This window comes from Odocoileus virginianus, chromosome 10, assembly GCF_023699985.2.
Source record: "Odocoileus virginianus isolate 20LAN1187 ecotype Illinois chromosome 10, Ovbor_1.2, whole genome shotgun sequence".
NCBI classification, from domain to species: Eukaryota; Metazoa; Chordata; class Mammalia; order Artiodactyla; family Cervidae; genus Odocoileus; species Odocoileus virginianus.
In genome coordinates this window covers 30,609,590-30,634,465 of record NC_069683.1, presented here as the reverse complement: position 1 = coordinate 30,634,465, position 24,876 = coordinate 30,609,590, and the positions used below count along the sequence as shown (strand labels likewise).

Here is a 24,876-nt window from a genome sequence, read left to right as displayed (position 1 = left end):
AGAAAGGGTCTACCACCAAAGCCAGCCCCGGAATCCATCCATGAAACTTCCTGGCCACCATGACCTACACTTCCTTTTCCTCCTTGTATCAATGGGTGTTCACTGAGGCGACCCCTCACTTGAGCCTGCCCACCCATAGAAAGAACCCAGCTATAAACTCTCCTTACTCTGCAGCCCAACGCTTTGGGCACATCCCAGTGACAGGGTGAGAGACATGAGGGTAAAAAACTGGATTCCTTCTAAGCCTTGTGTAAAACAACTGAATTTTTAAAGTGCTCTTTTTTTTTTTCTGCAACAGAGCACTAGGGCGCCTACTTTTTTGACAAGGCTCCATGAGTACACAGGAAAAAGCAGGACAGATCAAAAATATGGTAGAACTCCTACCATCATCAGTCAGAAAAAACAGAGTAAGTCAACAAGTGGTCCCAGGAATTATATCATGCCTATGTCAAGAAAAGTCCATTTAACTCCCTAGTGGTAAACAGCATTCCACCTAAGGAACTGCTTTGATATTTCAAATGGGCACAGCTAGGAGACAGCAGATTACCTAAGGGCAGGGAGGAAATAGGGTTCCCACGCTCCCTGGAATAGAAAGGCACACCTCAACACTAACTTACAGAGTAATAGCGCTGGCTCAGTCTTGACTTTCCCTGCCCAGTCCAAGTAGCCTCAACCTCCCCTGTGCTGCCAAGTGCTGAAACTGGCCAAGAGCAATAGACTTATCATCTGCCCAGGCCATTATTCCAGACAAGTAGTCCTGAGACAGGGTCTTGACTTGCTGATCTGAAAGGAAAAGGTGCACCAGAAGCAAACCGCCTTCCACTGCCAACAAAAGACATCCAGAGGAGGGATGAGGAAAGTTGTTCAAGAGACAAAGACATCAACAGTAGCTCCTGAACGGAAACAACTTCCTCGACTCCTAAGAACTGTCAGTGCCATAAGTGGGTCCTTCATCAATTCCAAGTGTAGAAACCAACTGTTCAAACTTCCCTACTTGGGCAACTCAGTTCTTGCCCGTGGCAAGGCCTTACCTGCTACAGTGGACTCCTCGGAATTGGCCCCCGAGCCGGTCGCCTTCTCGCTGTGGCTTTGGCTGAGGCTCTGGCCGTGATGCAGGAGGAGCCCCCAAAGGAGCCACAGGGCAAGACGAGCGCACACATCCATGACTCCAGGTCTCAGTCAACATGCGCCTGATGGAAACACCTCAGGATCTCAGACGCAAAGTCGGGAACCCCGTCCTGGAACCCAAGGCAAGATGCCCTCGAGGTGCCGCAGCTGTCCAGCCACCCGCGAGTCTGCCTCCTCCGACAGCCAAAGGTCAAGTGCTCCAAGTTTGGGAGCCGGAGGAAGGCCGGCGTCTCCGGCCCAACTGTGGGTCCGCTGGAGCTGCGACGGGCTGAGTGCCCTGTCAGCTCCGGCCGCTTCCGGAGAGTTTGGACAAGGTGGCCGCGGAGCCGCTGTCCGCTCCGCAGCCGGCTACACCCCTTGGGGAGGGGGTGGGCGGGCGGGAACTCCCGCGGCACCGGGGTGGGGGAGGGAGAGAAAGGAGGAGAAGAAGGGGGCACCTGGCTTCGCCCCGCCGGGGATCCGCGAGCAGCGCAGGTTCGGGGAGGGCGTGCGACTCCCAGGCCCCCGCGGGCGCGGGCGGCTCAGGGATCCCAGGCCTCCTAGGCCGAGGTCAGCGATGCCGCCCAGTCTCGTGCCCCGGCCGGCGATGCCCAGGTTCAGCAGGCGGACGCGCACGGGCCAGGCCCGGGATAGAGGCTCGCGGGCGAGCGGGCGGGAGGAGCGGGGCGGGCCCGGGGCGGGCGGGGGCGTGCTCTCCCGCAGGCCCGCCCCGCGCCGCCCGGCCCCCAGCGAAGCCCGGGCCCGCCCCAGCGCCTGGCTTATCCCGGAATAACCTGTTGTAGGCAGCCGCCCGGCGCCCGCAGACCCCGGAGGGCTCTCCCGGCCCGCGCTAGTCTCCGCTAGGATCCCTCTCCCTAGCCAAGGGTCGGGTCCCAAGCCTCTCTTTCGCCCACTAGAGTCCCTCCTGTGCTAACCGCCCGCAAACTGACGGGCCCTAACACGCAAGTCGCTCAGGTAACCCAGGCCTGTGGCGGCAGCGGCGATGATGACAGTAGCCCGGATCTCCGGGCCTCAGTGCTGATCCACTCGCCTCAGCTCTAGAGCCGGGCAGGGCAGAGGGCCTGGACACTACGACTGCCCGAGGTACTGCCGGAGGCGACAACGACCCGGCCCGGTTCAGCCGGGGGCGCGTTCCCAGCCCCCTACTCCCGGCCGGTATCCCAGGCTCCGCCCCTCTCGCCGCGCCCCGCAGCCAATCAGCTTCCGCCTCTCTGCAGCTTAGGAACCCGCGCGCTTAGTCACCCCTGTGCAGCGGCCCCTGGCGGGCAAAGCTGGGTGCTGCGGCCCGGATCGGAGCTCGTTGGGAGGCCCTGCCCCTTTGCAGAGGGTTGGGGAATTAGAGCGAGGACCCGCCCCGGGGGGAGGCCCACTGGGGCCTGCTAGTGTTTTCAGAAGGAATAATGCCAGAAAACAAAACGAAGCATCCAAACCACTATAGGTAAAATTGCCCCACACATTCCTAAATGGCCAAAGGTCCCCATATCTGCCTTCCTGACCTCCCCCCCGCCATCCATGCTAAGTAGGATGCCCTCCCTTAACTCTCTCAGCCCGTTTTCCTACCCGTCCTGCAACCCACTCCCCTCTGAGGTTTCTGCGGGTAGGGCCTGTGTAGGTTCCTCCCTGCATCTCACTCTCCCAGCTCTGCGTGTGGCTTGAGGGTGTTAGCGACTTGAGAACGAGTGCCCCTATGAAGAGGGAGAAGCGCTGGGCCTCCCTCCACAGAGCCTGCACTTCCTGTTCTCTTCTCAAGTGTGCTGTCAGCAGATCTTTACTGAAACCTGCTCTGTGCCCTGCCCTGTCCTTGGCACCGGCGGCAGGAGAAGGGATTAGGCCCCGGCCCTCCCCTGACAGTGCTAAGCCAGCTACCTGTTCTGAGCAAGCCATCTGAAAATCGGGAACACGGATTTGCCCAACAGCTGCCGGGCTTAAGAGTTAGGCTGTTAATATAAAAATACACCTCCGACGTCATCTACTACCACCCTCTCCACTCTCTTATTAAACTTCAGTCACACTGGTCTTAAGTTCCTCAAGCACATGGAATCTCAGCCCTCGTAGCCACTGTGGCTTCTACCTAAATACTCTCTTCCCCTCCAGGGCCCCCCATCAACTCCCTCACATGGCTGACTTCTCATTCTTCCAGATACGATTCAAGGCACTTCCCTGGTGGTCCAGTGACTGAGACTCTGCACTCCCAAGGCAGGGGGCCTGGGTTTGATCCCTGGTGACGGAACTAGATTTCACATTCTGCGACTTAAAGATCCTGCGTGCTGCAACTAAGATGGAAGATCTCAAGTGCTGCATCCAAGATCCAGCTCAGACAAATAAATGAATACATATTTATTTTTTGAAAGATACAGTTTAAGATCTCCTCAGAAACTCCTACTCAGCCACCTCAAGTCCAAAATTGGATCATACACATATCTGTCTTCCACCACCCCACTGGATTATGACTTTTCAGAGGTTAGGGCCTGTGCTTTATTCATCTCTGGGAAATGGCCATCCAGTCACAGGCCCTGTACATAGTAAGTGCTCACAAAAGCTGACTGACGTAAGTTAATTCCTTTGATTGTATAAATATTTATTGAGTAACAACTGTATGTTGGAAAACTGGCCCTAACAGAAGATAAGCCCCTGATAGACTCAGAGCCTTAAACTCAAACAGCAAAGTGGGAAAATAGCTAATATTATTGAGAGAAGTAGATGAGAGTAATAGGGAGTAGTAGGCACTGGGGCACCCTGGCGGCAGGCAGGAAGGTGGACTCAGTATTGCTGGATCATCTTTAAGAGAAGATGGAAGTCTGGACTTTTAAATGATATAGCCACTTTATCAACAAGGACCTACTGTTGACCTCTGTGTTGATAGCACAGGGAACTCTACTCAACATTCTATTAACAACCGGCTCAATGGTTAAGAATCTGCCCGTCAATGCAGGAGGTTCAAGTTCCATCCCTGGGTGGGGAAGATTCTCTGGAGTAAGAAATGGCAACTCACTCCAGTATTCTTGCCTGGAGAAACCCATGGACAGAGGAACCTGGCAGGCTACAGTCCATTGGATCACAAAGAGTCGGACACAACTGAGTCACAAATACACATGCTCTAGAGCCCAAAATTGCAATCACTGAGCCCGCCCTAGAGCCCAGGCTCAGCAACAAGAGAAACTACTGCAATGAGAAGCCTACGTACTGCAACTAGAAAGTAGCCCCCACTCGCCACAACTAGAGAAAAGCCTGCGCAGCAACGAAGACCCAGCACAGTCAAAAATAAATTTCAAAAATTATTTTTTAAAATTTATAAAAAAATATTCTGTAATAACCTTTATGGGAAGGGAATCTGAAAAAGAATGAATATGTGCATATATACAACTGAACCACTTTGCTGTACACCTGAAATGAACACAACATTGTAAGTCAGTTATACACCGACATAAAATAAAAATTAAATTTAAAAAAATTTAAAAGACAAAAAAAATGATACAGCACTTTAAAGGTATGAAACCCTTTACAGGCCACATAAAGCACATCTGTAGCCTACATTGATCTCAGACTATATGTTTATAATTTCTCCTTGAGCCAGTACACCTGCCTGTACACTCATTTGTCTAAGAAAACACAAAAGAAAAAAGGAAAGTAAATCAAGCTTAATACAGCTCTTTTAAATTCAAGTGCATCATTTCTCTTAGCTACCATGTGATTTCTTTGGGGGTATGGGTGCAACACCCATTTGGTAGAAAGAGCTGGGGTCTTGGAGGCAGGAAGCAAGAGTCTATTACCAATTCACACCAAGACCTTGAGACTCTTAGAGCCTGTTGCATTTCCTGTGAGGCTAAAATGGTGTCTGGGAACTAAAAATAGAATTAACCATATGCTGCAGCAATTCCACTTCTGGGCATATGCCAAAAGAAGTTGAAAGCAGGGTCTCAAAGAGATATTTGAAAACAATTCCCGTTTTCATGGCAGCATTATTCACAAGAGCTGAAAGGTGGGAGCAACGCAAGTAAATGTCCATAACTGGATGACTATATATATATATATATATATGTATGTATATATATGCAATGGACTATTATTCAGCTTTAAAAAGGAAGAAAATTCTATATGCTACAACATGAGTGAACCTTAAGGACCTTGAGGACATTATGCCAAGTGAAATAAGCTAGTCACAGAAGGACAAATACTATATGATTCCACTTACATAAGGTTCCTCGTGCCTCATGCTAAGTCGCTTGAGGCGTGTCCCACTCCTTGAGACTTTATGGGCTGTAGCCCACCAGGTTCCTCTGTTCATGGGATTCTCCAGACAAGAACACTGGAGTGGGTTGCCATGCCTCCTCAACAGGATCTTTTTTCCTGGCCCAGGGCTTGAACCTGCATCTCTTACATCTCCTGCATTGGCAACAGGTTCTTTACCACCAGCGATATAAGTTTCCTAGAGTAGTGAAATTCATAGACACAGAAAGTAGGATAGTGGTCACTAGGGCTGAGGGGAAGGGATGATAGGGAATTGTTGTTTAAGATATAGTTTCCATTTAGCAGGATGAAAAGAGCTCTGGAAATTGGTTGCCAAACAATATGAATGTATTTAACACACTTAAAATGTAAATTTCATGTTATGTGTGTTTTACCACAATTAAAAATAAATGGTGTCTGAAAGCAAAAACCATGGCCTGGATAACAGGAGAAGCATTCTTGTCTCATCTCTGACTCCCAGATCATGATGTGACATCAGAAAAGCTAGTTTCCCTCTGGATCTCAGTCTCCCCAACTATAGGATGAGTAGGTACCAGGTTATTGATCCAGTTCAGCTTTAATATTCTATAAGGTCGGAAAGGACTTCCCTGGTAGCTCAGCTGGTAAAAAATCTGCCAGCAATGCAGGAGACCTGGGTTCAGTCCCTGGATTGGGAAGATCTCCTAGAGGAGGGAATGGCAATCCACTCCAGTAGTCTTGCTTGGAGAATCCCCATGGACAGAGGAGCCTGGTGGGCTACAGTCCATGGGATCGTGAAGAGTTGGACACGACTGAGCGACTAAACACAGCACAGCAAGGTAGGAAAAACTGAGACCTCATGGATCTTTCTGGATCAGAAGCTGTGACTCTCACCTCAATTGACCTCACATTGTGTTCTCATGTAAGTGTAGCCTCCGTAAGAGCCCCTCACCACATTGTGAGTCTCAGGAGGAAACCAAGAGATTGATTTTGCTTTGTTTTTTCATCTCAGTGTCTTTTTTTTTAATGTTGGGGTTTTTGGCTGCACTGAGTCTTCGCTGCCACGTGTGGGTTTTCTTTAGTTAAGGTGTGTGAGGGCTTCTCTAGTTGCAGCACACAGGCTTAGTTTTCCAGCCAGGGATCAAATATGAGTCCCCTGTATTGGAAGGCAGATTCTTAACCACTGGACCATCAGGGAAGTCCCCTCAGTGTTTTCTTAAAACCTATATACCAAGCCTTTACCATATGCCAAGATTATCTCCCTTGCATCACTCTACATTCAGCAGATGTTGGCTAAATCAAACTAATTAAAATTTTTTATGCCTCTATTCCACTATTTGCAAGAGCTTTCACATCTATTATCTTAACTTTCCCTCACAAGACCTCTGCTAGATAAGTCAGAGGCTACACTTATTCTACAGATGAAGAAACTGAACCTAAGAATATGAATTGTGTCATGTTCTCTTTCTCCTTTGGGATTTCCTCCCCATCCTTCAATTCTCAGTACAAGTGATATAAATCAGCCATGTCTTGACCACTGATGACAGTATAGCATGAACCAGAAGCTATGATTTGTCAAAATAATAATAAAGTCAGCTCAAAAGTCACCTTCCTTCCTTTGACTCCCTCCTTGACTTACCTTGTCTCTCCAGTCTTCTGCTATACCTTAGGGTACTTAAATAGCTAAATTATGATTATCTAGTAAGTATCTGTCTTCCCCATTAGCTTCTGAGCTCATCAAGGACTTCATTTCATTTACCATTGTATACTCTCAGGCTAGGACCGTACTCAGTACAGAGCTGGTACTCGATAAAAGTGAATGAATGAATGATGTGTGTTCTTTAAGTAGCTTAGCTGTGCTATCTCTACACTAGAGGGTTTCTGATTACCAATAGCTTTCATCTGGAAAGTGAGAATCTTCAGTAGAAGTGTGCTAAAGGGTCCCAAATCTGCTCAGAAAAGTTTAGGAATCCCTGAGTGTAGGCTGTATTATCTATCAGTGCTGCTCCCTGGTGTCCAAAAGTGGCAAGTACAGCTATCACTAAGAAGCTGCCCAAAGTCTGGCTGAGTACGGAATGAAGACAGAAATCTTGGCTTCTAACAATTCTTTCCAGGCCAGCTTCACAAAGAGAATCATCTCCCTTTGCAGAATCAGTTCTAGACTCTTAATGCCAATGTTCATTCATTCATTTAACATCTACTGAGCTCCTGTTTGTAACAACCCAGTTCTTACCCCAAAGAGCTCAGTTTTTAGGGGAAATATTTAGATGAGTAATTAGAACTTGTTGATAATGTCTTGAGAGAAATTGATGTGGGGCAGGTGAGGGAACACAGAATTACAGAAGTAACTGCCGACAGCAGTCAGAAAGGCTGTGCACAAGCCTTTCAGGGAAGAGGAGGATGTCTGGAGTCACACTGCCTAGATTCACATCCTGGCTCTGCTGCATGACTCTGGGCAAGCTGAGCCGCTCCTGGAACACACCAGGGCTGAAGAAGAAAGAATTTCCCAGAGGGGAGTATGCCAGATGACCTGGGTACCACCCGGTTTGGAGAATCTCAAAGAAGCAAAGGTGTCCTGGAGGAAAACAGGACAACCATTGTACTGCCAGTCTGGGAGGAAGGACACTTCTGAAGTATTGGGCATGTGCCTAGTTCCCCCTCCCCCATCCAGTTATTTCCTTAGAATGAATCAAGAACAATGGATCAGAGGACACAATGGATCAGAGGATGCCACTCCAGAAATTTGTTTCATTTGCCACTTCCCGTTGTTTGTTCTTTCTGCTATCTCCTGTTCTGTCCATCATGTTCTCATTTCATGAAATGAGACATTGTGTTTATCTTTGGGGGTAATAAGAAGAGTAATGAGGGGGAGACTCCCATTTCTACTCAGGCAGGTTGAGAAAGACCAGGGAATTAAGACAGTTGAGTCCCTAGAGCCACATCAGAGAAAAAGAGCTCAGATATGTTGTATCAGACTGTAAAGTATGAGCCTACGAAGCAGGAGACCTGAGTTCGATCCCTGAGTCAGGAAGATCCCCTCGAGAAGAGAATGACGACCCACTCCAGTATTCTTGCCTGAAGAATCCCATGAACAGAGGAGCCTGGTGGGCTACAGTCCACAGTGTCGCAAAGAGTAGGATACGACTGAGCAACTAAGACTTTCAGATTTAGGGTTAGCTTGAAGAGGCTGGGACTAGGACTGAGCAGAAGATCCTCTGTGCCACTGGTGGGCCATAGCAGCTGGGACTCAGTGAGGACCAGGCTGGAAAGACCCATTTGAAAAACATCAGGGCAGGGGTGAGATCAGTGAGGGCCTTTCTCCTCCTCTGTCTCCATCTTGCGCTTTTAGGGGAACTGAGTCAGCTTTAGCATTTGACCTTGAGAAAGAAGGAAAAATGATCAGGGAGAATAACTTGAAAACAACATGAGTGAATGGAGAAATTAAGTAATGTTTATTCATTGTACTCTGGGCAATCTGCTAGACTCTTGGTTTGCTTATTTCATTGAATCCCCATAATCCCACAAAGTACACAGTATTGACATTCTGATTTTAAAATGACACTAAATGGCTCTATCATATACTCTTACAGCACTCTGTACTTTTGAATCATTACCTGTTTAAGATTTATCTTCCTCGCCAGTTACATCAGGATAGGGGCTTGTCTTTTTGTTTTCACCACTGCATCATTGGCATGTGACACTATACCTGGCCCAGAGGTTTTCGATAAATATGTGTTTAAGGAATGAATAAGAGAGGTCAGGTGGCCTGTCAAAAGCCACAAGGTAAGTGGTACAACCAGGATTTGAATCCGGGACCGTTTGCCTCCAGAACCTGTCTCTGACCTCGCTATCCAACCTCACCAAGTCCTTTCATACATTGTCTCACTTCTAAATGTCCTAGCTCAGTGACCTTTTCCCTCAGCTGCTTGTGAACACGAATGTACACTGTCTACCAAGAATTCACCTATTCAGGGAAAGTAAACGAGAGAAACAGCCCATCTGGGGTTGTGCCCTCTTCCTACCCTCTTTGTCTCATTATCTTCTTCCTCCAAGAAGCCTTTGTAGACACTCCACCTGTCTACCTGTCTCCCTCTCCTCTGGCCTTATTGGCCCTTCCTAAATCCATGCCATAAAAGTAGCCTCAACTCACCTGGCCTCTGACGCTTCCATACATATTAGTTATGCGTTATTAAGGCAATTTTGTTCCACAATATACTGAAGGCAAATGTGTGCTCAGGCCTGTCTGTACCAGGCCCAGTGGGTGGACACTGAGATGAATCAGACACAAACTCAAAGGACGTATATTTAGTGGAGAAGGCAGACATTAGACAAAGATACAATTAACTGGAGCACAAAGCAAGATGACCTAAATGGTATTAAAGAAGTATGAGCAATATGTTACATGCATAAACCTTAAATACTTAATGATTATTTTGATGAACATATCATAGAAGGTCACAGCTCAAAGGGGTCATCTTGGTTCAACTCCTTGCTTTCCAGTGGAGGATTCTGGGACCCAGAGTAGGGCAAGACCTCATCTGAAGTCTCACAAGCCAGTCTGACTGAGCCAAGACTAGACTTCAGTTCTTCTGAAGCCTAGCCCAAGGCCCTTTACTTGTCTGTGATTAGCTTGATATGCAGCAGTTCTGGATCCCATTAGATCATGATGTTCTCAAAGCCAAGCCCAGTTCTCCCACCTAACCAGGACCAGGCATGAACAAGACCAATGCCTTAGGAAATGCAGTCATCCCAGGCTGCCAATCCAGCCTTTTGGTCTCCTGCACCTATCTTTACCGCTACGCTTCTAAAATTGACTTTCAAGTATTTTTGCAGAAAACTTTTTTTTAGTGAGCTTTTTATTCAGAACACTAGTATATAAGTTAGATAAAAGCAAACCAATTCTAGTTGAAGGGAAGGAAGGTCAGAGCCCCACTCTTTTCCTACCCTCAAGTCCTGGGAAGAGAACTTTAGAAACACAGTTCAAAAACCTTTGTTCTAGGACACAATTTTTAATGGCTTCATGAAAGCCATTTTAATAGGTGGTCCTCCACTGAACCCTGTCTTTAATGGGAACTCACAATGCTTTCTTCACCATCAGATGCCAAGCACCAGCCACAGGCTCCCATTAGAATATGGAGGGAAATCAGATTTTCCCCTTGTCTTTCCTGGTTTTTTCTCCTCCTCAGAGAGGAGTATGTCCCAAGTGTTGTGGGGAGGGAGGAGAGAGACCCAAATTCTGCCTGGAGGTTCTGAGGATGCTTGAGCAGAAAGATCATGGAGAATGAATTCATCCCTCAGTCATTTGCGAGCCTGAATCTGATAGAGGCTTTAACATCTCTGTTCCTATACCCACTAGCTACATGTACCATCAAGCATTTGAAATGTGTCTAGCTAAAATTCAGATGTATTCTAAGTGTAAAACATACACTAAATTTCAAAGACTTAGTACAAAAAAAGAATGCAAAATAGCTTATTCATTTTCATAATCAATCATTTTTATACTGATTACATGTTGAAGTTGAATGACAATATTTTGCATATGTTGGGCTAAGAAAAATATATTAGTAAAATTAAATTTTACCTGTTTCTTTTTAATTTAATTGGGGGAAGGACTTACAACTGGTGGGATCTTAGTTCCCTGACCAGGGATTGAACAGGTGCCCCCTGCAATGGAAGGGTGGAGTCCTAACTACTGAACTGCCAGGGAATTCCTTCTTTTTACTTTAAAAAAAAATGTCAGCACTAGAAAATTTTAAGTTACATATGTGGGTCACATTTTCACTAGACAGCACCGGGAGAGACTACCAAGTGCAAGGCAGAGGTGGCGTGTGTGTGTGTGTGTGTGTGTGTGTGTGTGTGTGTGTGTGTAGGCAGTGGTCCATTAAGGACAGATTGTGAAAGGCTGAGTCTATTTCGCCTGGCAGTCAATACAGAAGTTAGGCGGAAGGAATAGAATGCACAAAGACCCAAAGATGTGGGCAGGCACGCTGTGTTTTGGGAACTCATTCTTACATTAACATGATTTTTAAAAAGAGGAAAAGAAGCATTTGTTGAGTGTTTACTGTGAGCCAGCCATTGGCAGCAGGCCTTTTACATCCATTCTCATCTTCACAACTACAGGATGAAGGGGATGTTATTCTATATTGCCAAAGATAGAATGGAGGCTCAGAAAAGTGAAGTTTATTCTAGTTCTTCCTCTTTCTCTGGAAAGCCTCTTGGAGACAAGGAGCCTTTCGTTAACGTCTCTGTTTTCCTCCACAGCACCTAGCACGCAGCCCTCCACGTGGTAGGCACTCAGAAAGTTTGTGTTGGACGAAGAATATTTTCTCAAGTCAGAGCTCCACGCGCAAGGCCTAGGAGCAGAAGCACCAGAGGGCGCCCACGAGCCCGCCCACCCGCCGGTCCCCAGGGCCCCGGCAGGATTCAGGACTGGGTGCGGCCCTTCTGTCCCAAGCAGTTGCGCGCCCCAGCAAGAAAAGGGGGCGATAGGAGCCCCACGTCCTGGCCTCGCCCCGCCTCTTCCCCGGAGCCCAGGCGCGCGGAGCCGCCGAGTGCGGAACGACGACACGACATCCTGTTTTTGGGGCCCGCGGCTCCGCCTGCGCCTCTGCTGATCTTGTCTTTCCCCGGGTGCTGACGCCAGCTCCCCTTCCCCCAGTCTCCGCACCCTTCCCAGGGGTCTGGGGCCTTCCCACTGCTGAATCACTGCCACCCCGAGCTCCCCCGGGGCTCGGGGCAGGGGTGGGGACTGTCCCAGCCGGACCCATTCTGGCCAAACCCCAGCCTGGGCCATCGCTCGATCCCGGGGCTTGACTGAAGTCACCAGGCCTAGGGGCGCCCGTTCTCAGCATCTTCTCGCAGGGGTGGGCGGGGGGGCGAGATACGGTGAGAGGGGGACAAAACCCAAGCGCTTAGACTAGGGCCTCTGCTGGGGTGGGGGTGGCAAGAAGGAGACTGACCTTGGCCGCCCTGACCTAAAGGGCCTCAGAGGTAAAGGGCTGAGTGAGGGAGCCCAGCACCCAGCCGGGGGCCTACCGGCTGGGGGCGACCCGGGGTGGGGGGGCCCGGCCCGGCCCGCGGACTTCCTGGTCGGGCCCCGCCCCGGCCCGGCCCGCCCCCGCGCCCCGCCCCGCCGGCGGGCCCGCCCCCCCCACTTCCTCCGGCCTCCCGCTCTCACTTCCTTCTCGAGCCCCGAGCCGCTGCCGCCGCCCCCAGCTCCCCCGCAGCGGGGAGGGCACCAGGTGAGGCCCCGCACCGGCCGGCGGGCTGAGGGTCCGGGGAAGGGGAGCCCGGCCGGCCCGGGACTGGACGCCAGCGCAGGCCCGGGAAGTTTGGCTTCGGGAGGCCGCGGCTGGAGGTGCTCGGCTCGCTCCAAGTTGGGCGGGCGCGGCCGGCCGGGCGGGGCGGGGACGGGCACGGGCCACTGCGAGCCGGCGACGGCTCCGGGAGGGTGGAGGTTCCTGTACCGAGGGCGGCGGTACCGGTCCCGGGAGCCGCAAGGGATCCTGAGGTCGGAGGGGCTCCCGCTCCGAGAGAAAAGTCTCTGAGGGGAAGAGCTCAGAGCTGGGAGATGGGACTCAGAGATGGGGTGCCCCCAGGAGTTGCGGGAGGGCTGTTCTGAAGTGTGTTGAGGGGAAGGGGCCCCTGGGCTCGAGAACTGCTTTGGCAGTTGTGACACTTGTGAGGTAGAGAGAGAGGCCGTCTATTGCCTCTGAAGCCCTGGGCTGCGGAGAAGGAGCTCCTTCCCTGAAAGATCGAGGCCGGTCCAGACTGCAGCCCAAGGATCCTCTGTGCTGAGGAGGGTGAGGGAGCCCCGGCCGACCCCAATGCTTCTCTGTGTGAAGCATAACCTCCATCCCTGGAACAGAGAAATAAGTATTGTAGTGAGCAAACATCGGCTGTGCCTAGCTTGCCGATGCCTGGCACTGCTCTTTGGCGGGGTAGACGGAGGAAGGGAAGCAACCAGGTCTTCCCCTGTGACAGAGTGGAAGGGCTGTTACTCGGAGGTGCTGATCATGGTTAGCGAGAGGGACTCACTGAGAGCAGGACTGTTTTTAGGAGATGGAGAGAATAGGGCTTCTGGGAGGCCACTAAGACTCTAGCCTTGGAAAATGATGAGGAGCCATCTCCTAGTCTTCCCTCACCACCATTGTTAGTCCCTGAATTCTACAAGTTCTCATTCTGTCTTCCTCCATTCCTTCTTCAGACTCTACCCTCGAACCCTCTGTCACCACCTTCTCGCATCCTCCCTCAGTTGCTTTTCCCTGACACACAGTCACGCCTGGCCCCTGCCCTCTCCCCTGTGCTGCTTCTCTGTTCATCCTTGTCCTCTTCCTGTGGCCTCCCTACTCCCTTCCTTGCCCAGCTTCTGGCTCCTGCACACATATCCACCCTCTTGATTCTTCCATCTGCCCTCACTCTGATGGACCCCTGTCTTCTCCTTCCCTTTCAGTAACGAATCTCCAGCTTTGGGGAACCTTTCAGACCACCCTAGTTCAGGGAGGCGGGCTGCAGCCTCCTCTTGATAAAAGTGATGAAGGGTTTGGAAAACCTCTGTAGATGTGTATGTGCGTGCAAGTGTCTACATGTCCATATCTTTATCTTTTGGAGACAAAATAACTGCCCTCAGCCTTGAGAGGGCCCAGAGCAGGGGAAGCTAGCAGAATGAAGGGAACCTGCAGTGGGTGAGGTTGTGGTTAGGTAGGAGGAAGCAGTCTGTAGCATTCGGAGTATCAGGGTAGAGTGACACAATATTGAATAGGACTGGTGAGAGAGGCCGTGGGAAATCAAAATCTCCCAGACCCTTAGCTGCTTGGTCAAGAGGCCAGGCCTGGAACCTGGGGGACAATCTAAAGGTCCCTGACTCCATTGCTCACTGGTTCCAGCACCACCTGGTGGGGAGAAGGGGACCAGGTCAGCTAGGCATGATGGAAGGAAAGTGCAGGGTTCAAGAGGGAAGACTATGGCTGGTTTAACTTCAATCTTAACTGTCTTAGTTCCAATTCAGGAAAAAAAGAGGGGTATGAGGCAAAGGTGTCTGCCTGCTCTTTCTTGCTGCTTCCAGGGCCTGCCCAGGCCAGGTTCCCACGTGCCCTGGACTACATCAAGGCCTTGGTGACCAGGAAGCTCTCTAGAGTTCTGCTTATCCCTCTTCCTCAGGCATCCTTAATATTCCACCTCTCACCTAAGAGCCTATTCCCTCTCTTTTTGGAATTTATTCCGAGTCTAACTGAAATCCAGCCTGGCTGTTTGTAAGCCTTGTTGTCCCCATTCTCAAGCTCCTTTCTCAAGCCTTTGGGATGCATGCATGAGAGATCCTGCTTCCCTCTGCCTTCTCAGGTCTACTCTATTCATTTCTCTCCACTAGAGGAAGAGAAGTGGAGGAGAGCAAGTGCTACTTTTGTGGGCTTCCCAAGCACAGCTAGGTTTAAGGACCATTCCTGTATCCCGTTATGTCTCTTTCCCTTCTCACAGTTGTCTTACTCCCATCATTGTTTCTTCCTCCGCACTCCTATCTGTCCTACTGACATTCTGGGAGGTGTAGAGGTTTGGCCCCAGCAGGAAGTCCCAGGGACCTGCATAAAAATCCCAGCTCACGGGAGGACATATATGCAAGGAATTTCCCAGCATCAGAGCTCAGTTAAAAAACTACCCAGGAGTCCTGACTTCCCACCTACCAAACCAGTACTTATTTTAGATAACTGAGCAACCAACAGGATTCTAAGAGTAAAGATAGGATGGATGAAACAGGGGTTCTCCCAGACAAGACCTGGCCCCACTGAAGGTTTGAGCTAATTGCATGAAAGTCACCACCGGAAAAATATAACCAAGTTGGGAGAAATCTAAGTGGGGAAATATTTTGCAGAGGGTGGGGGTAAGGAATATGTACCTGCTATAGGAGGCTGCCATTGAGGTTTTGGCTAAAAAAAACTATGGTCAGGGTCTTGACGTGAAGAGAAGTGACTCAGGTCAAGATCCTGGTTGAGAATCTAGAATACGGAGAGTTGTTTCTGGCAAGATGTTAAGGCAGATGAAGTAGCTGGTGTAAGTTTTTAGGGGGTCACGAGCAGGAAGATTTGAGAGGTTGTGGCTGTAGTGAGACAGTTGGGAAGATATTAGAATGCAGGTAGCTGAGCAACCGAAAAGAAGATGGGGACCCAAACTAAAGACCTCTCCTGCATACACAGTGTATACCTGTAAGTGGTGAGGCTTATAGGGTTCTGTGAAGAGGGAAACCAAAGACAAAGCCTGGGCTGCCTCCCCAGAACAGATTGGTTTTCCTGTCCAGGGTCCAGCTTCCTCTTTTGTCCTCAGGTCATGGGGTAGGGCATCTCCCCCAGAGCTCGAGCCTAGAGGAGGCTCTCCTCAGCTGGGACAGGGTGGCTGTCTGTCCAATAATGTCAGTTCTGAATTACGGATGCCTCAGCACTGGCTAGGCATGAGGGCCTGGAAGCAAAACGGGCTCAGATGTCAACCTGGCCCCTTTGGCCCATTTCCTGAAGGAATAAACCATGATGGGGTCATCCTGAATGAGGTCAGAGCGATGGGCCCATTCCCAGGCTAAAGGTCAGGAGACTCAGGTCCTTGTCCTGGATTTGCTTGCAGTCCTGTATATAACTCTCATTAGCTTTCAGAGCTTGTGGCTCAGCTTCAGAAGTAAGGAGTTGCCTATCAATAGCTCCAAAGAGCATACGAAATACTGATAGCTCTGACTCTCCTTCCCTCAAGAGACTCCTCAGAGCAGTGCCCCTGACTCTGGACCCCACCTTGAACAGGTCTAAGTAGCTGTCTGGGTGTGTGGCCCCTTTCCCCAAAGCACAAGAGCAGAGGCCAGAGAGTCAGGGACTTTGCCAGGGGACAGCAACATGGGGGAGTACCCGATGCCCGGCTCCAGCTCTGCCCCACTGTCAGTGGAAAATAGATGCCGGAGTTTCCTCCCTGATTTTTTTTCCCTTGTGGAAACCCCCTCAGGTCTGGGGCGGTGTTGAAGTGACTGGGCAGCCCTGGGTCTCTGGGTGTTTTCAGGTGGGGAGGCAGGATTGGGAGGATGGCACTTCTGTACAGCCTCGTGTGAAATGAGCAGAGGCAAAGGAAGTGCCACTTGGCGGGCCTTCCGTGGGGCCCCAGGACTGCTGAGCTGCTGTTAGTGGGGAGGAGGAAGCAAGTGTTCAGCCTTCCTCTGTGCTGCCTGCTGGGGGAGGGGGGCAGCCTCCTTAGCCTGCTGCGCTGGCCCTGGGGTTGGCTGTGTGTGGAGCACCCCAGGTGCTCGGGCACCAGGAGAAGAAGGAGAGGAGCTGGGACTGAGTGAAAGGGTCCCAGCCTCCCACAGCCCTCCCAGCTATAGCTGTCTTGTACCCTCCTCCTCCCTGATCCCCAGTGGGTAGATTCAACTCCCATCTCCTACTCCGCAGAGTGCAGGATCCTCCACAGAGGCTAAAGTGTGGAGAATGGCAAGAGGTGGAGAATTCTCCAGCGTGAATTTCTTTTTAAAGGCTGGGAACTAGGCTGTCTCGGGTTCTGTCCCTGCTGATGGGAGAAGGGGAAGAAAAAGCAAGACTCAGCCCTTGGCTTGGTCCCAGCCCCATGCTGACCTCATGTCTCCCCCAGCTTCCTCCTGCTAGCCCAGCTGCAGCCCCTTTGAGCCTCTTCGTACCATCGCTCTCCTACTCCCCCCTTCAAACAAACAGACAGACTGGCAGAACTTCTGAAGTTGTTTCTAACACTGACCATGACCATGACCATGACCCTGACCTCATCTTTGGCCAGCCCTGGTCTTCAGATATTCCCAGTCCTTAGCCTCATCAGTACCACTTTTCCTACCCATCTTCCTCATCGCCACTGGACTAGAGCCATGCCTGCTCCAACCCCTCTCACTCTTCCAGCTGAGGGACAGAGCACTCAGCAGTTACCCTAAATCATACTCCTCAAGGGGAGGAAGTTAGTTACCCTTGTCTGGTGTCTCCTGGGCCTGGAGGCTCTTCCTTCTTCCCAGAATCAAAGTCTGAATTGATGAGAGAGGAGGTGTGTGTCAGTCTGCAGCTTTTGCTCAGCCCTCTGCTGGGCTTGTGGAAGTAGGCAGGACAGATTTCCCTCCTCATGAAGCTGGCGTTAGTTCAGCACAATGAACCTAAATAACAGTACTGGGGGAAGTGAGGCAGAAGAAGGGATGGTGTCCTTGAGAAGCTGGGGAATGGAGCTGGGCCCTGAAGGACTGGGAGGCTGTGGAGTGGGGTGACAGTGGAGAAGGAGCAGAATCCCAGGAAGAGGAACTCCCATGTGCAAAGACATGAAAGACAGAGTTCATTCAGCGATTTACTGACAGCCACTGTGTGCCATGCTTAGCCCAGGAAGACATGGCCAGGACCTTACCCTCTAGGCCCTCCCAGTCTAGTGACAAGAGATTCAGATAAGCTTCCACGTGACTGAGATAGAATGCACCTGTGAGAAAATCAGGACCCAGACCTTGGATGGAATAAGTCATTTGTGACTTGGGTGGTTTACAAAAAAACTTCCCTGGAGGAGTTGGCAGTGGTTGTTGGCTCTGGAGGACAAATTAGGGGATCGTTTGAGGCAATTGGAGTCTTCTGAGCTGCTGAGTGGTGGACTGAAGGGTGGAAATGGGGGAGAAATTCTGGATTCCCATCAGGACAGTGAATATGGCTACTTGATGTGTTTTACGGAAGAGAATGTGGAGGCTGCTTGTGGAGAGGATCTATCTGGGTGATGTGGCCAGAGCCTAGGATCAGAATACCCCGAGTGATGAATTATAGTTAGAATGAGTTTCAGGGAGGACTGCAGGTGGGGATCTCCCATGTCAGGGAGGCAGATTAGAAGCCTCCAGTAAGTTCCCGCTGCCTTCATACTCCCCCGGCTCTTAGGGCCTATTCCTCCCCTCCCCCACTCCCAGTTGGGACACTTCCCCTGCTACAACTGCCACAGAGATCTGGCAATCAGGCAATATGCTGCTTCCTTTCCCTCCCCCATTCTGGGCCTGCCTGGGCCACACCCCAAGACCAGGCCCCACTGGGTACAGGCTAGGCTCTGGGGACTATGCTCAGATAGGATGAGCCCCTTGGACTGTGCTCCCTGCGGGAGCCAGGTCAAACTGGTACTGGGAGGAAAGATTCTTGCCTAGCCCAGTCAAGGCTTTGGGCTGCCACTCCTGTCCAATAAGATTCAGCACTGCAGTTTGGGCTATGGGGGTGTCAGTTCAGTTCTGGGCTTCTGACCTGTTCATGCAGATCTCAGTACCTGAAGCAGAAGCAAGTAGATCAGAAACCTGTACTCAGATTTTTGGTGGGGGAGTCTAGGAGGTCAAGCTTCAGTATTGGTCAGGGGGACATCCACAAGCTAAGGAACTTAGATGTGACTGCTGCAGAAGGAGAGTGACTCAGAGCCAAAGAAGGGTTACAAGGGTGGTCATACCGTGGAAGTTCAAAGAAAGCAGAATTCAGTAGCCTCATGGTACCATGAGACTTAATCTAGGCCTTGAGTCAGGAAGATTTGAGAGGGGAGAAGTGGCAGCAGAGAGAAGAACAAGAGGAAAAGTTCAGAGGCCAGAATGATCCTGGCCTGTTTACATAGGACAGTGAAGACCCCTCTAGAGAAGGGAACTCCCATTTCAAAGCATCTGCTTAGTACACACACATTGTGTATCAATGTACTTCATCCATATAACAGCCTTATAAGGTTGATACTATTACCTAGCTCATCATGGCAGAACTAGGATTTGAACCCAGCTCTGTGGAATGTGTAGAGTGCTCAGTCACTCAGTTGTGTCCGACTCTTTGTGACCCCTTGGACTGCAGCCTGCCAGGCCCCCTCTGTCTGTGTGATTCTCCAGGCGAGAATACTGGAGCAGTTGCCATTAACTTCTCCAGGGGATCTTGACCCAGGGATTGAACCCTAGTCTCCTGTGCTGCAAGCGGATTCTTTATCTGACTCCAAAACCTTTGCCAGATTATGAAGAACTCTGAAAGCCAAGATGAGGGACCAGGCATGAACTGAATTAAGCTGGGACTAGAAAGCCAGAACAAATCATTATACTATGGCTAAGACTATACTAACCTGCAAGTGTTTATTTACATACTAAACAAAAGTTCTTTTTTTTTTTTTTAAGTGACCTAGCAAATAAGTCACAGTCAATCCCCCAACCCCAGGCAGGCCATTGTCCTTGTCTGGCCTCCGACAGCATTGACTGTCCCTTTGTCCTGCATGGTACAGGCTAGATCCTACCTTTTGAGCATGCGCCCTCCTTAAATGAACTATGGGAACTTATTTGACCCAGTTCAGGCCATAGGTGTTCAGAGAAAAGAGTTGCCCTGGGAGAGAAGATAAGGGTCTGAACTATCCTTGAGTTTGGAGAATTGGGCTGCCGCCACCTCTCAAGCACCTGTGTACTCAATGATTCCAGCCTCTTGGTATGAAAGGCTTTGCCTTTGCCACCTTCTCTGTGCAGCCCACTTCCAAGTTTATAAAGCATATTCATCCCTGTGCTCAGGATCCTCACTGCTGCCCTTTGAGACAGGGAGGATGAGTTTTGTCATGCGGGTCGTACAAATGAAGAAACAGGTTCCAGGAAGGGAAGTGAGTTACTGGCTTAAGGTCACAAAGTCAGCTGGTAAGGGTCACTTGGAAGCTGTGTGACACCCTAAGGAAAACAGGGCTTTGGATTGCAAAAGTGGGGTCTGTGCTTAAAAAAAAAAATGGGGTCTATGTTGAGTCCTGCGCTGACTAGCTGTGTGATGTTGAGTTATTTTAACTGCTCTGGGTTTGTTTCCTCATCTGTAAATATGAATAGTACCAATGAGTTGTTAGAAGGATGAAAAAATGTAATACCATGTGATCTGTAAAGGGTTGTACCATGGAGGGCTTTAATCAAGGGGTAGAGTCAGCAGGTGATTCCAGGTCAGAGTCAGGGATCTGGTGCCCTTGGCCCTATGTTGTACTGCCTCTGCCCTGCCTGTTTCTGGACACTGCCTCCCTCGTGATCCTTTTCCGGTGTCAGTCCCTGTTCCCTCCCCAGCCCGGAAGCTTCCTGCTCCCTCCTCGCTCCTTTGAGGGCTGATTTACTAATTGCTGGTTGATAACCCCTCCCTAGAAAGCTGTGTGGAGCCAGCTGTACTTCTGGTCTCTCGGGCCTTGTGACTGTTGGCCAGAGTCCCCCCCTTGCCTTCCTGCCTGGGCCAGCCCAGTGCTGGGCTCGAGGGGAGGGGTTCCCGGTCACAGCCATGCTCCGGCCTTGTGTGCAGCTACAGATTTACAGGCCTAGAGAGCGTCTGCTCTTCGAGATGCTGGGTTCTCCTCAGCCTTCCAGTGGACACGAGGAATGGCACCAACACCCCCCTCCCCAAGATGCTGTCTCTTTTCCCCCAAGGAAGAAGCCACAGAATCCTGAGAACATGAGCGTGCCCTGACTTGGGCTCAGGTGCCAAGGTCTTAGGCGTTTGCTGACTGACTCAACCTTCCCACCCCAACCCTGTGCTCACAGGGGTCTTTCCTATCTCCATCATCCTGTCCCCTGCCCCCAGGCTCCTCAATGTCTCATCTCATCCACTTAGTATCCTTGCATGGCTTTTTTCTCTCCATTTCACAGATTGGGGAACTGAGGCCCAGGGAGGGTAAGTGCCTCTTGCTTGGTTGCAGTGAGTTGGCAGCAGAGCAGCCCTGGGAGTGGGACTTGGCTGAGTTCTGTTGACTTCCAGTCCCAAATTCTCAAGTGCCCTAGAGGGTCCTTGTCTTCTTTCTGGACCCATACCCTTGAGGCCCTCTATCCACTCTCCTGAGGTTGAACACACATTTATTCATGCAAATAAGATGGAAATATTTTTACTGTAAACCAGAGAGGCAGCGTCATAGAATGAACTCACTTCCCTCTCAGCTGGTCCCAGGGGAAGCTGGGGCCTGGGAGGGAGCTGGGAGGGACTAAGCCCTGGATTCTCTGCAGGTTCCACACCACCAGAATTCCTTTTCTACTTTCCAGTGATGGAGTCCTCCTGCGCCTTCCCAAATTTGATTTTTGAGGCTTTGGGACCAATAGTTGAGAGAAGACAGGTCGGAGGATAAGGGTTGGCAGACCAGGGTACAGTTTTGCTGTGTATAAAGTGAAATGGAGAAGATGGGCCAGGGATGATAGTGCTTGGGTGGAGCAGGAGATAGCGAAGAGAACTGGGTATATCATACTGTCATACACAGAGCTGTCCCTTTCCAGGGAGCAGGGACCTGGTTGTGAGAGAGCTGCAGGGAAAGGAAGTAACATACTAGCCAGAAAAAGTCCCCCGTGGCTGAGAGGAAGTAGTCAATTAGAGGACTACCCTTGCCACAGCAGTATAAATAATCTCAGGGTTTCCGGAAGCTCTGTTCTGTTCCAGAACTCGGAAGAGCAGTTCCTCACCTCGAGGCCCTGTGAGCTGCAGACGTGACCGGGTGATGGTTGGAACGGGGACTCCTCTCAAACTTACCCCACTGATAATTACAGCAGCTGACTTATTTGCCACTTCCTGTGTGCCACGCCTCATGCCAGACACTCTCTACATGTTAGCTTATTTTATACTCTCACCAACTCTATCCCCATCTTACAGATGAGAAAATTTGAGGCCTAGGAAACTTAAATATGTTGCCTGAGAATCATATTTGACTAGTTGGTGGAGCTGTGATTAGAATCCCTGACCAATCTGATACCAGCATGTCTTCTCAGTGATAGTACTTACTGACACTGTGTTCTCTGCCCAAAAGTCCAGCAGCCCCTCAGCTTCTTCAGAGGCACAGGCCATGGTCTCAGGAAAGGGGTAGAAGATTAAGGGGAAAATCAAATTTTTGTCTTATTCTTCTGTTCATCCCTCTTGGCTGGGCTTTAGCCCACCTTAAGAGAAGATGCAGACGTCTGGGACCCCTGGCCTCTGCCTCGCTCATCATTACACACCCAGATTCCAGACCAAATCCCAGCCTTGGCTCTGTCTCCAGTGTTCCCCTGCACTGAGTTGCCAGCCTGGCTTTGTGTGGCCAGATAGGGTTTCCCATGCTTCTAAGAATGATGGGTAAGCGCTCCCTCCTTTTCACCATTTCCAGGGCACCCTAGTTTGAGATAGGGCAGCTGCCTAGAGAATTGTGCCTCTTACTCAACAGGTTTCTCATTACACATTTCGGTTTGCAGTCAGTAGCCAAGATGTCATGTTTGGAATTAAAGCGTCAGTGCTCTAGGGCTGGTGGGCCCTGAGATGGGAGGCTTCACCCGTGGCTGCATCTCAGACTGACCTGTGCCAGAAGCTGTCTCCAGTCTACTCAGTGGGAGCGGTGCATAGCTGATAGAGGATCGAGTAGATCCCTACACGTGTGCACCGTCCTTTTGTGTCAGTACTTCCTGGAGGAAAAAGAAAAGTAGCTAATACTTATTGAATGCTTATTATGACCAGACCCTGTACTAAATGCTTTATATATGTGTTAATGTATATAATCCTCACAACAACCCAATGAAGTAGGTATTATTTCATCCCCATTTTACAGATTAGGAAAATGAGACATAGAGAAGTTAAGTAATTTGTCCAGGGTCATAAAGCTAGGAGATAACAGAACCAGATTTTGACCTTAGTCAGTCTGGCATCAGAACTTACATGCTTCACATAATATATTACACATTAGTGCCAGCCTCCATATCCTTGAGCATCCTTGCTTGGTCTCAGGACCTGTCTCCCATTTTGTGTCTGTCTGTCTGTGGTCTCTCTTGATGGGATTGCAGGATGGTGTCAGGTTAAGAGAACTGGAGCTGGTTCTCTTCTGTATGCCCCCATACTTTCTTCCCAGGACTGCCTAACCCAGAGTATCTCTCTCTTCTGTCCACAGGTCACTGCATCCAGAGGGGCCCAGAACGGGAAGGAGGCACAGCCTCCAGGTACACCGACAATGCAGAGCATCAAGTGTGTAGTGGTGGGCGATGGAGCTGTGGGCAAGACATGCCTGCTCATCTGCTACACAACCAATGCCTTCCCCAAGGAGTACATCCCCACAGTGTTCGACAATTACAGCGCCCAGAGTGCAGTGGACGGGCGCACGGTGAACCTGAACCTGTGGGACACAGCGGGCCAGGAGGAGTACGACCGCCTTCGCACACTCTCCTACCCTCAGACCAACGTGTTTGTCATCTGTTTCTCCATTGCCAGCCCGCCCTCCTATGAGAATGTGCGGCACAAGTGGCATCCAGAGGTGTGCCACCACTGCCCTGATGTGCCCATCCTCCTGGTGGGCACCAAGAAGGACCTGAGAGCCCAGCCTGACACCCTGAGGCGCCTGAAGGAGCAGGGCCAGGCGCCCATCACGCCGCAGCAGGGCCAGGCGCTGGCCAAGCAGATCCACGCTGTGCGCTACCTCGAGTGCTCGGCCCTGCAGCAGGACGGCGTCAAGGAGGTGTTTGCCGAGGCTGTCCGGGCTGTGCTCAACCCCACGCCTGTCAAGCGTGGGCGGTCCTGTGTCCTCTTGTGACCCTGGCACTCAGCTTGGAGGCTGCCCCTGCCCCTCCCCAACCAGTTGTGCCTTTGTGCCTTGGCGCCTTGTCTGCCCCCAGCTGTGCCTTAAGGACTAATTCTGGCACCCCTTGCCAAGGGGGCTCCCCGAGTGCCTTTTTCTCCTGAAGGAGGCCCACAGGGAGAGGGGCGTTGGGCCCTGCCCCACTCTGCTTGGGAACACCAGGAATTCTTGAAAGCTCACCCAGGCCAAGGACGGGCCCCTCCCCAAGAAGCCAACCAGGTGCCCCCTCCCCACTTGCCCCTACTGACCAGATGTTGCTGCCTATTGTGGTGCCTTCTCTCAGGTTAGGAGCTCTCCGCCATCCCTAACCTCTCCCTCCCTGCTCTTCGATTGCTCCGCCCTCATGATGCGCTCTCCCTGCCCCAGAGAAGGAGCCACAGAATCCTAAGAAGATGAATGTGCCCTAACCTACCCTCATGTGCCCAAGCCTTAGCATCCGCTGACTGACTCAGCCCCACCCCCACTCCCTCCGGGCTCCTGGGGGCCCCTCCTACCCCCATCAGCATCAATAAAACCTCCTGTCTCCAATGGCCCTGGCTCCTCCCTGTGTGCTGGGCATTGGGGGTTGGGCAGGGACCAAGCATGGGCTAGGGCTCCCCAGAGACTGGGAGCCTTTTGTTTCCTGCAAGAGGGGACAGGGGACAATAGACTTCATTGTGGTCCCCCCACCCCCCAATTTCCCTAACAAAGCTCTGGGCTCCCTTGGAGGGCCCCCAGTCTTGTCCTGGGGCCCAGCCACAGATTCTGCAGTAGTTTGGGATGCAAAGCAAGAGGAAAAACTTCCTTATCTAAGGCCTAGAAAGGGAGAAGCTGAGTCATCAGCCTGTAGATAGGTGCTCTCACAGTCATGCACCTGAGACCTGTCCCCTTCTACCCCCACGGGGACAAATCTTTACTGACAGAGTTGGGGCTAGCACTCAGGACTTTGCCTCAACCTAAGGCTCTCCCAGGTATCACAGCTTCCAGACCTGGAGTCACGGCAGAGAAAGTCACTCCTGCTCATCAACATCAGCTTAGACTGTA

At 50.9% G+C, this 24,876-nt stretch overlaps 2 protein-coding genes across 5 annotated transcripts in view; one reads left to right on the top strand and one right to left on the bottom strand.

Moving 5' to 3' along the window:
- Window positions 1-1,250, bottom strand: part of STIM1 (stromal interaction molecule 1) — a 187,220-nt gene extending 185,970 nt beyond the window's left edge. For all 4 annotated transcript variants that reach the window (XM_020891107.2, XM_020891108.2, XM_070473339.1 and 1 more), the window contains exon 1: window positions 1,032-1,250. In XM_020891107.2, coding sequence (XP_020746766.1) covers window positions 1,032-1,164 — 133 coding nt within the window. In that variant the 5' untranslated portion in view covers window positions 1,165-1,250. The remainder of the gene's footprint in view (window positions 1-1,031) is intronic.
- Window positions 1,251-12,471: 11,221 nt separating this feature from the next.
- On the top strand, window positions 12,472-24,385 carry RHOG (ras homolog family member G). The gene is made up of 2 exons (XM_020891115.2): window positions 12,472-12,575; window positions 23,173-24,385. Exon 2 carries the CDS (start codon window positions 23,233-23,235, stop codon window positions 23,806-23,808), a length of 576 nt encoding a protein of 191 aa, XP_020746774.1. The 5' UTR covers window positions 12,472-12,575; window positions 23,173-23,232; the 3' UTR covers window positions 23,809-24,385.
- Window positions 24,386-24,876: the final 491 nt, after the last annotated feature.

Excerpts from the sequence above, each read along its gene's own strand:
- RHOG (XM_020891115.2), top strand. The coding sequence starts at position 23,233 with ATGCAGAGCATCAAGTGTGTAGTGGTGGGCGATGGAGCTGTGGGCAAG.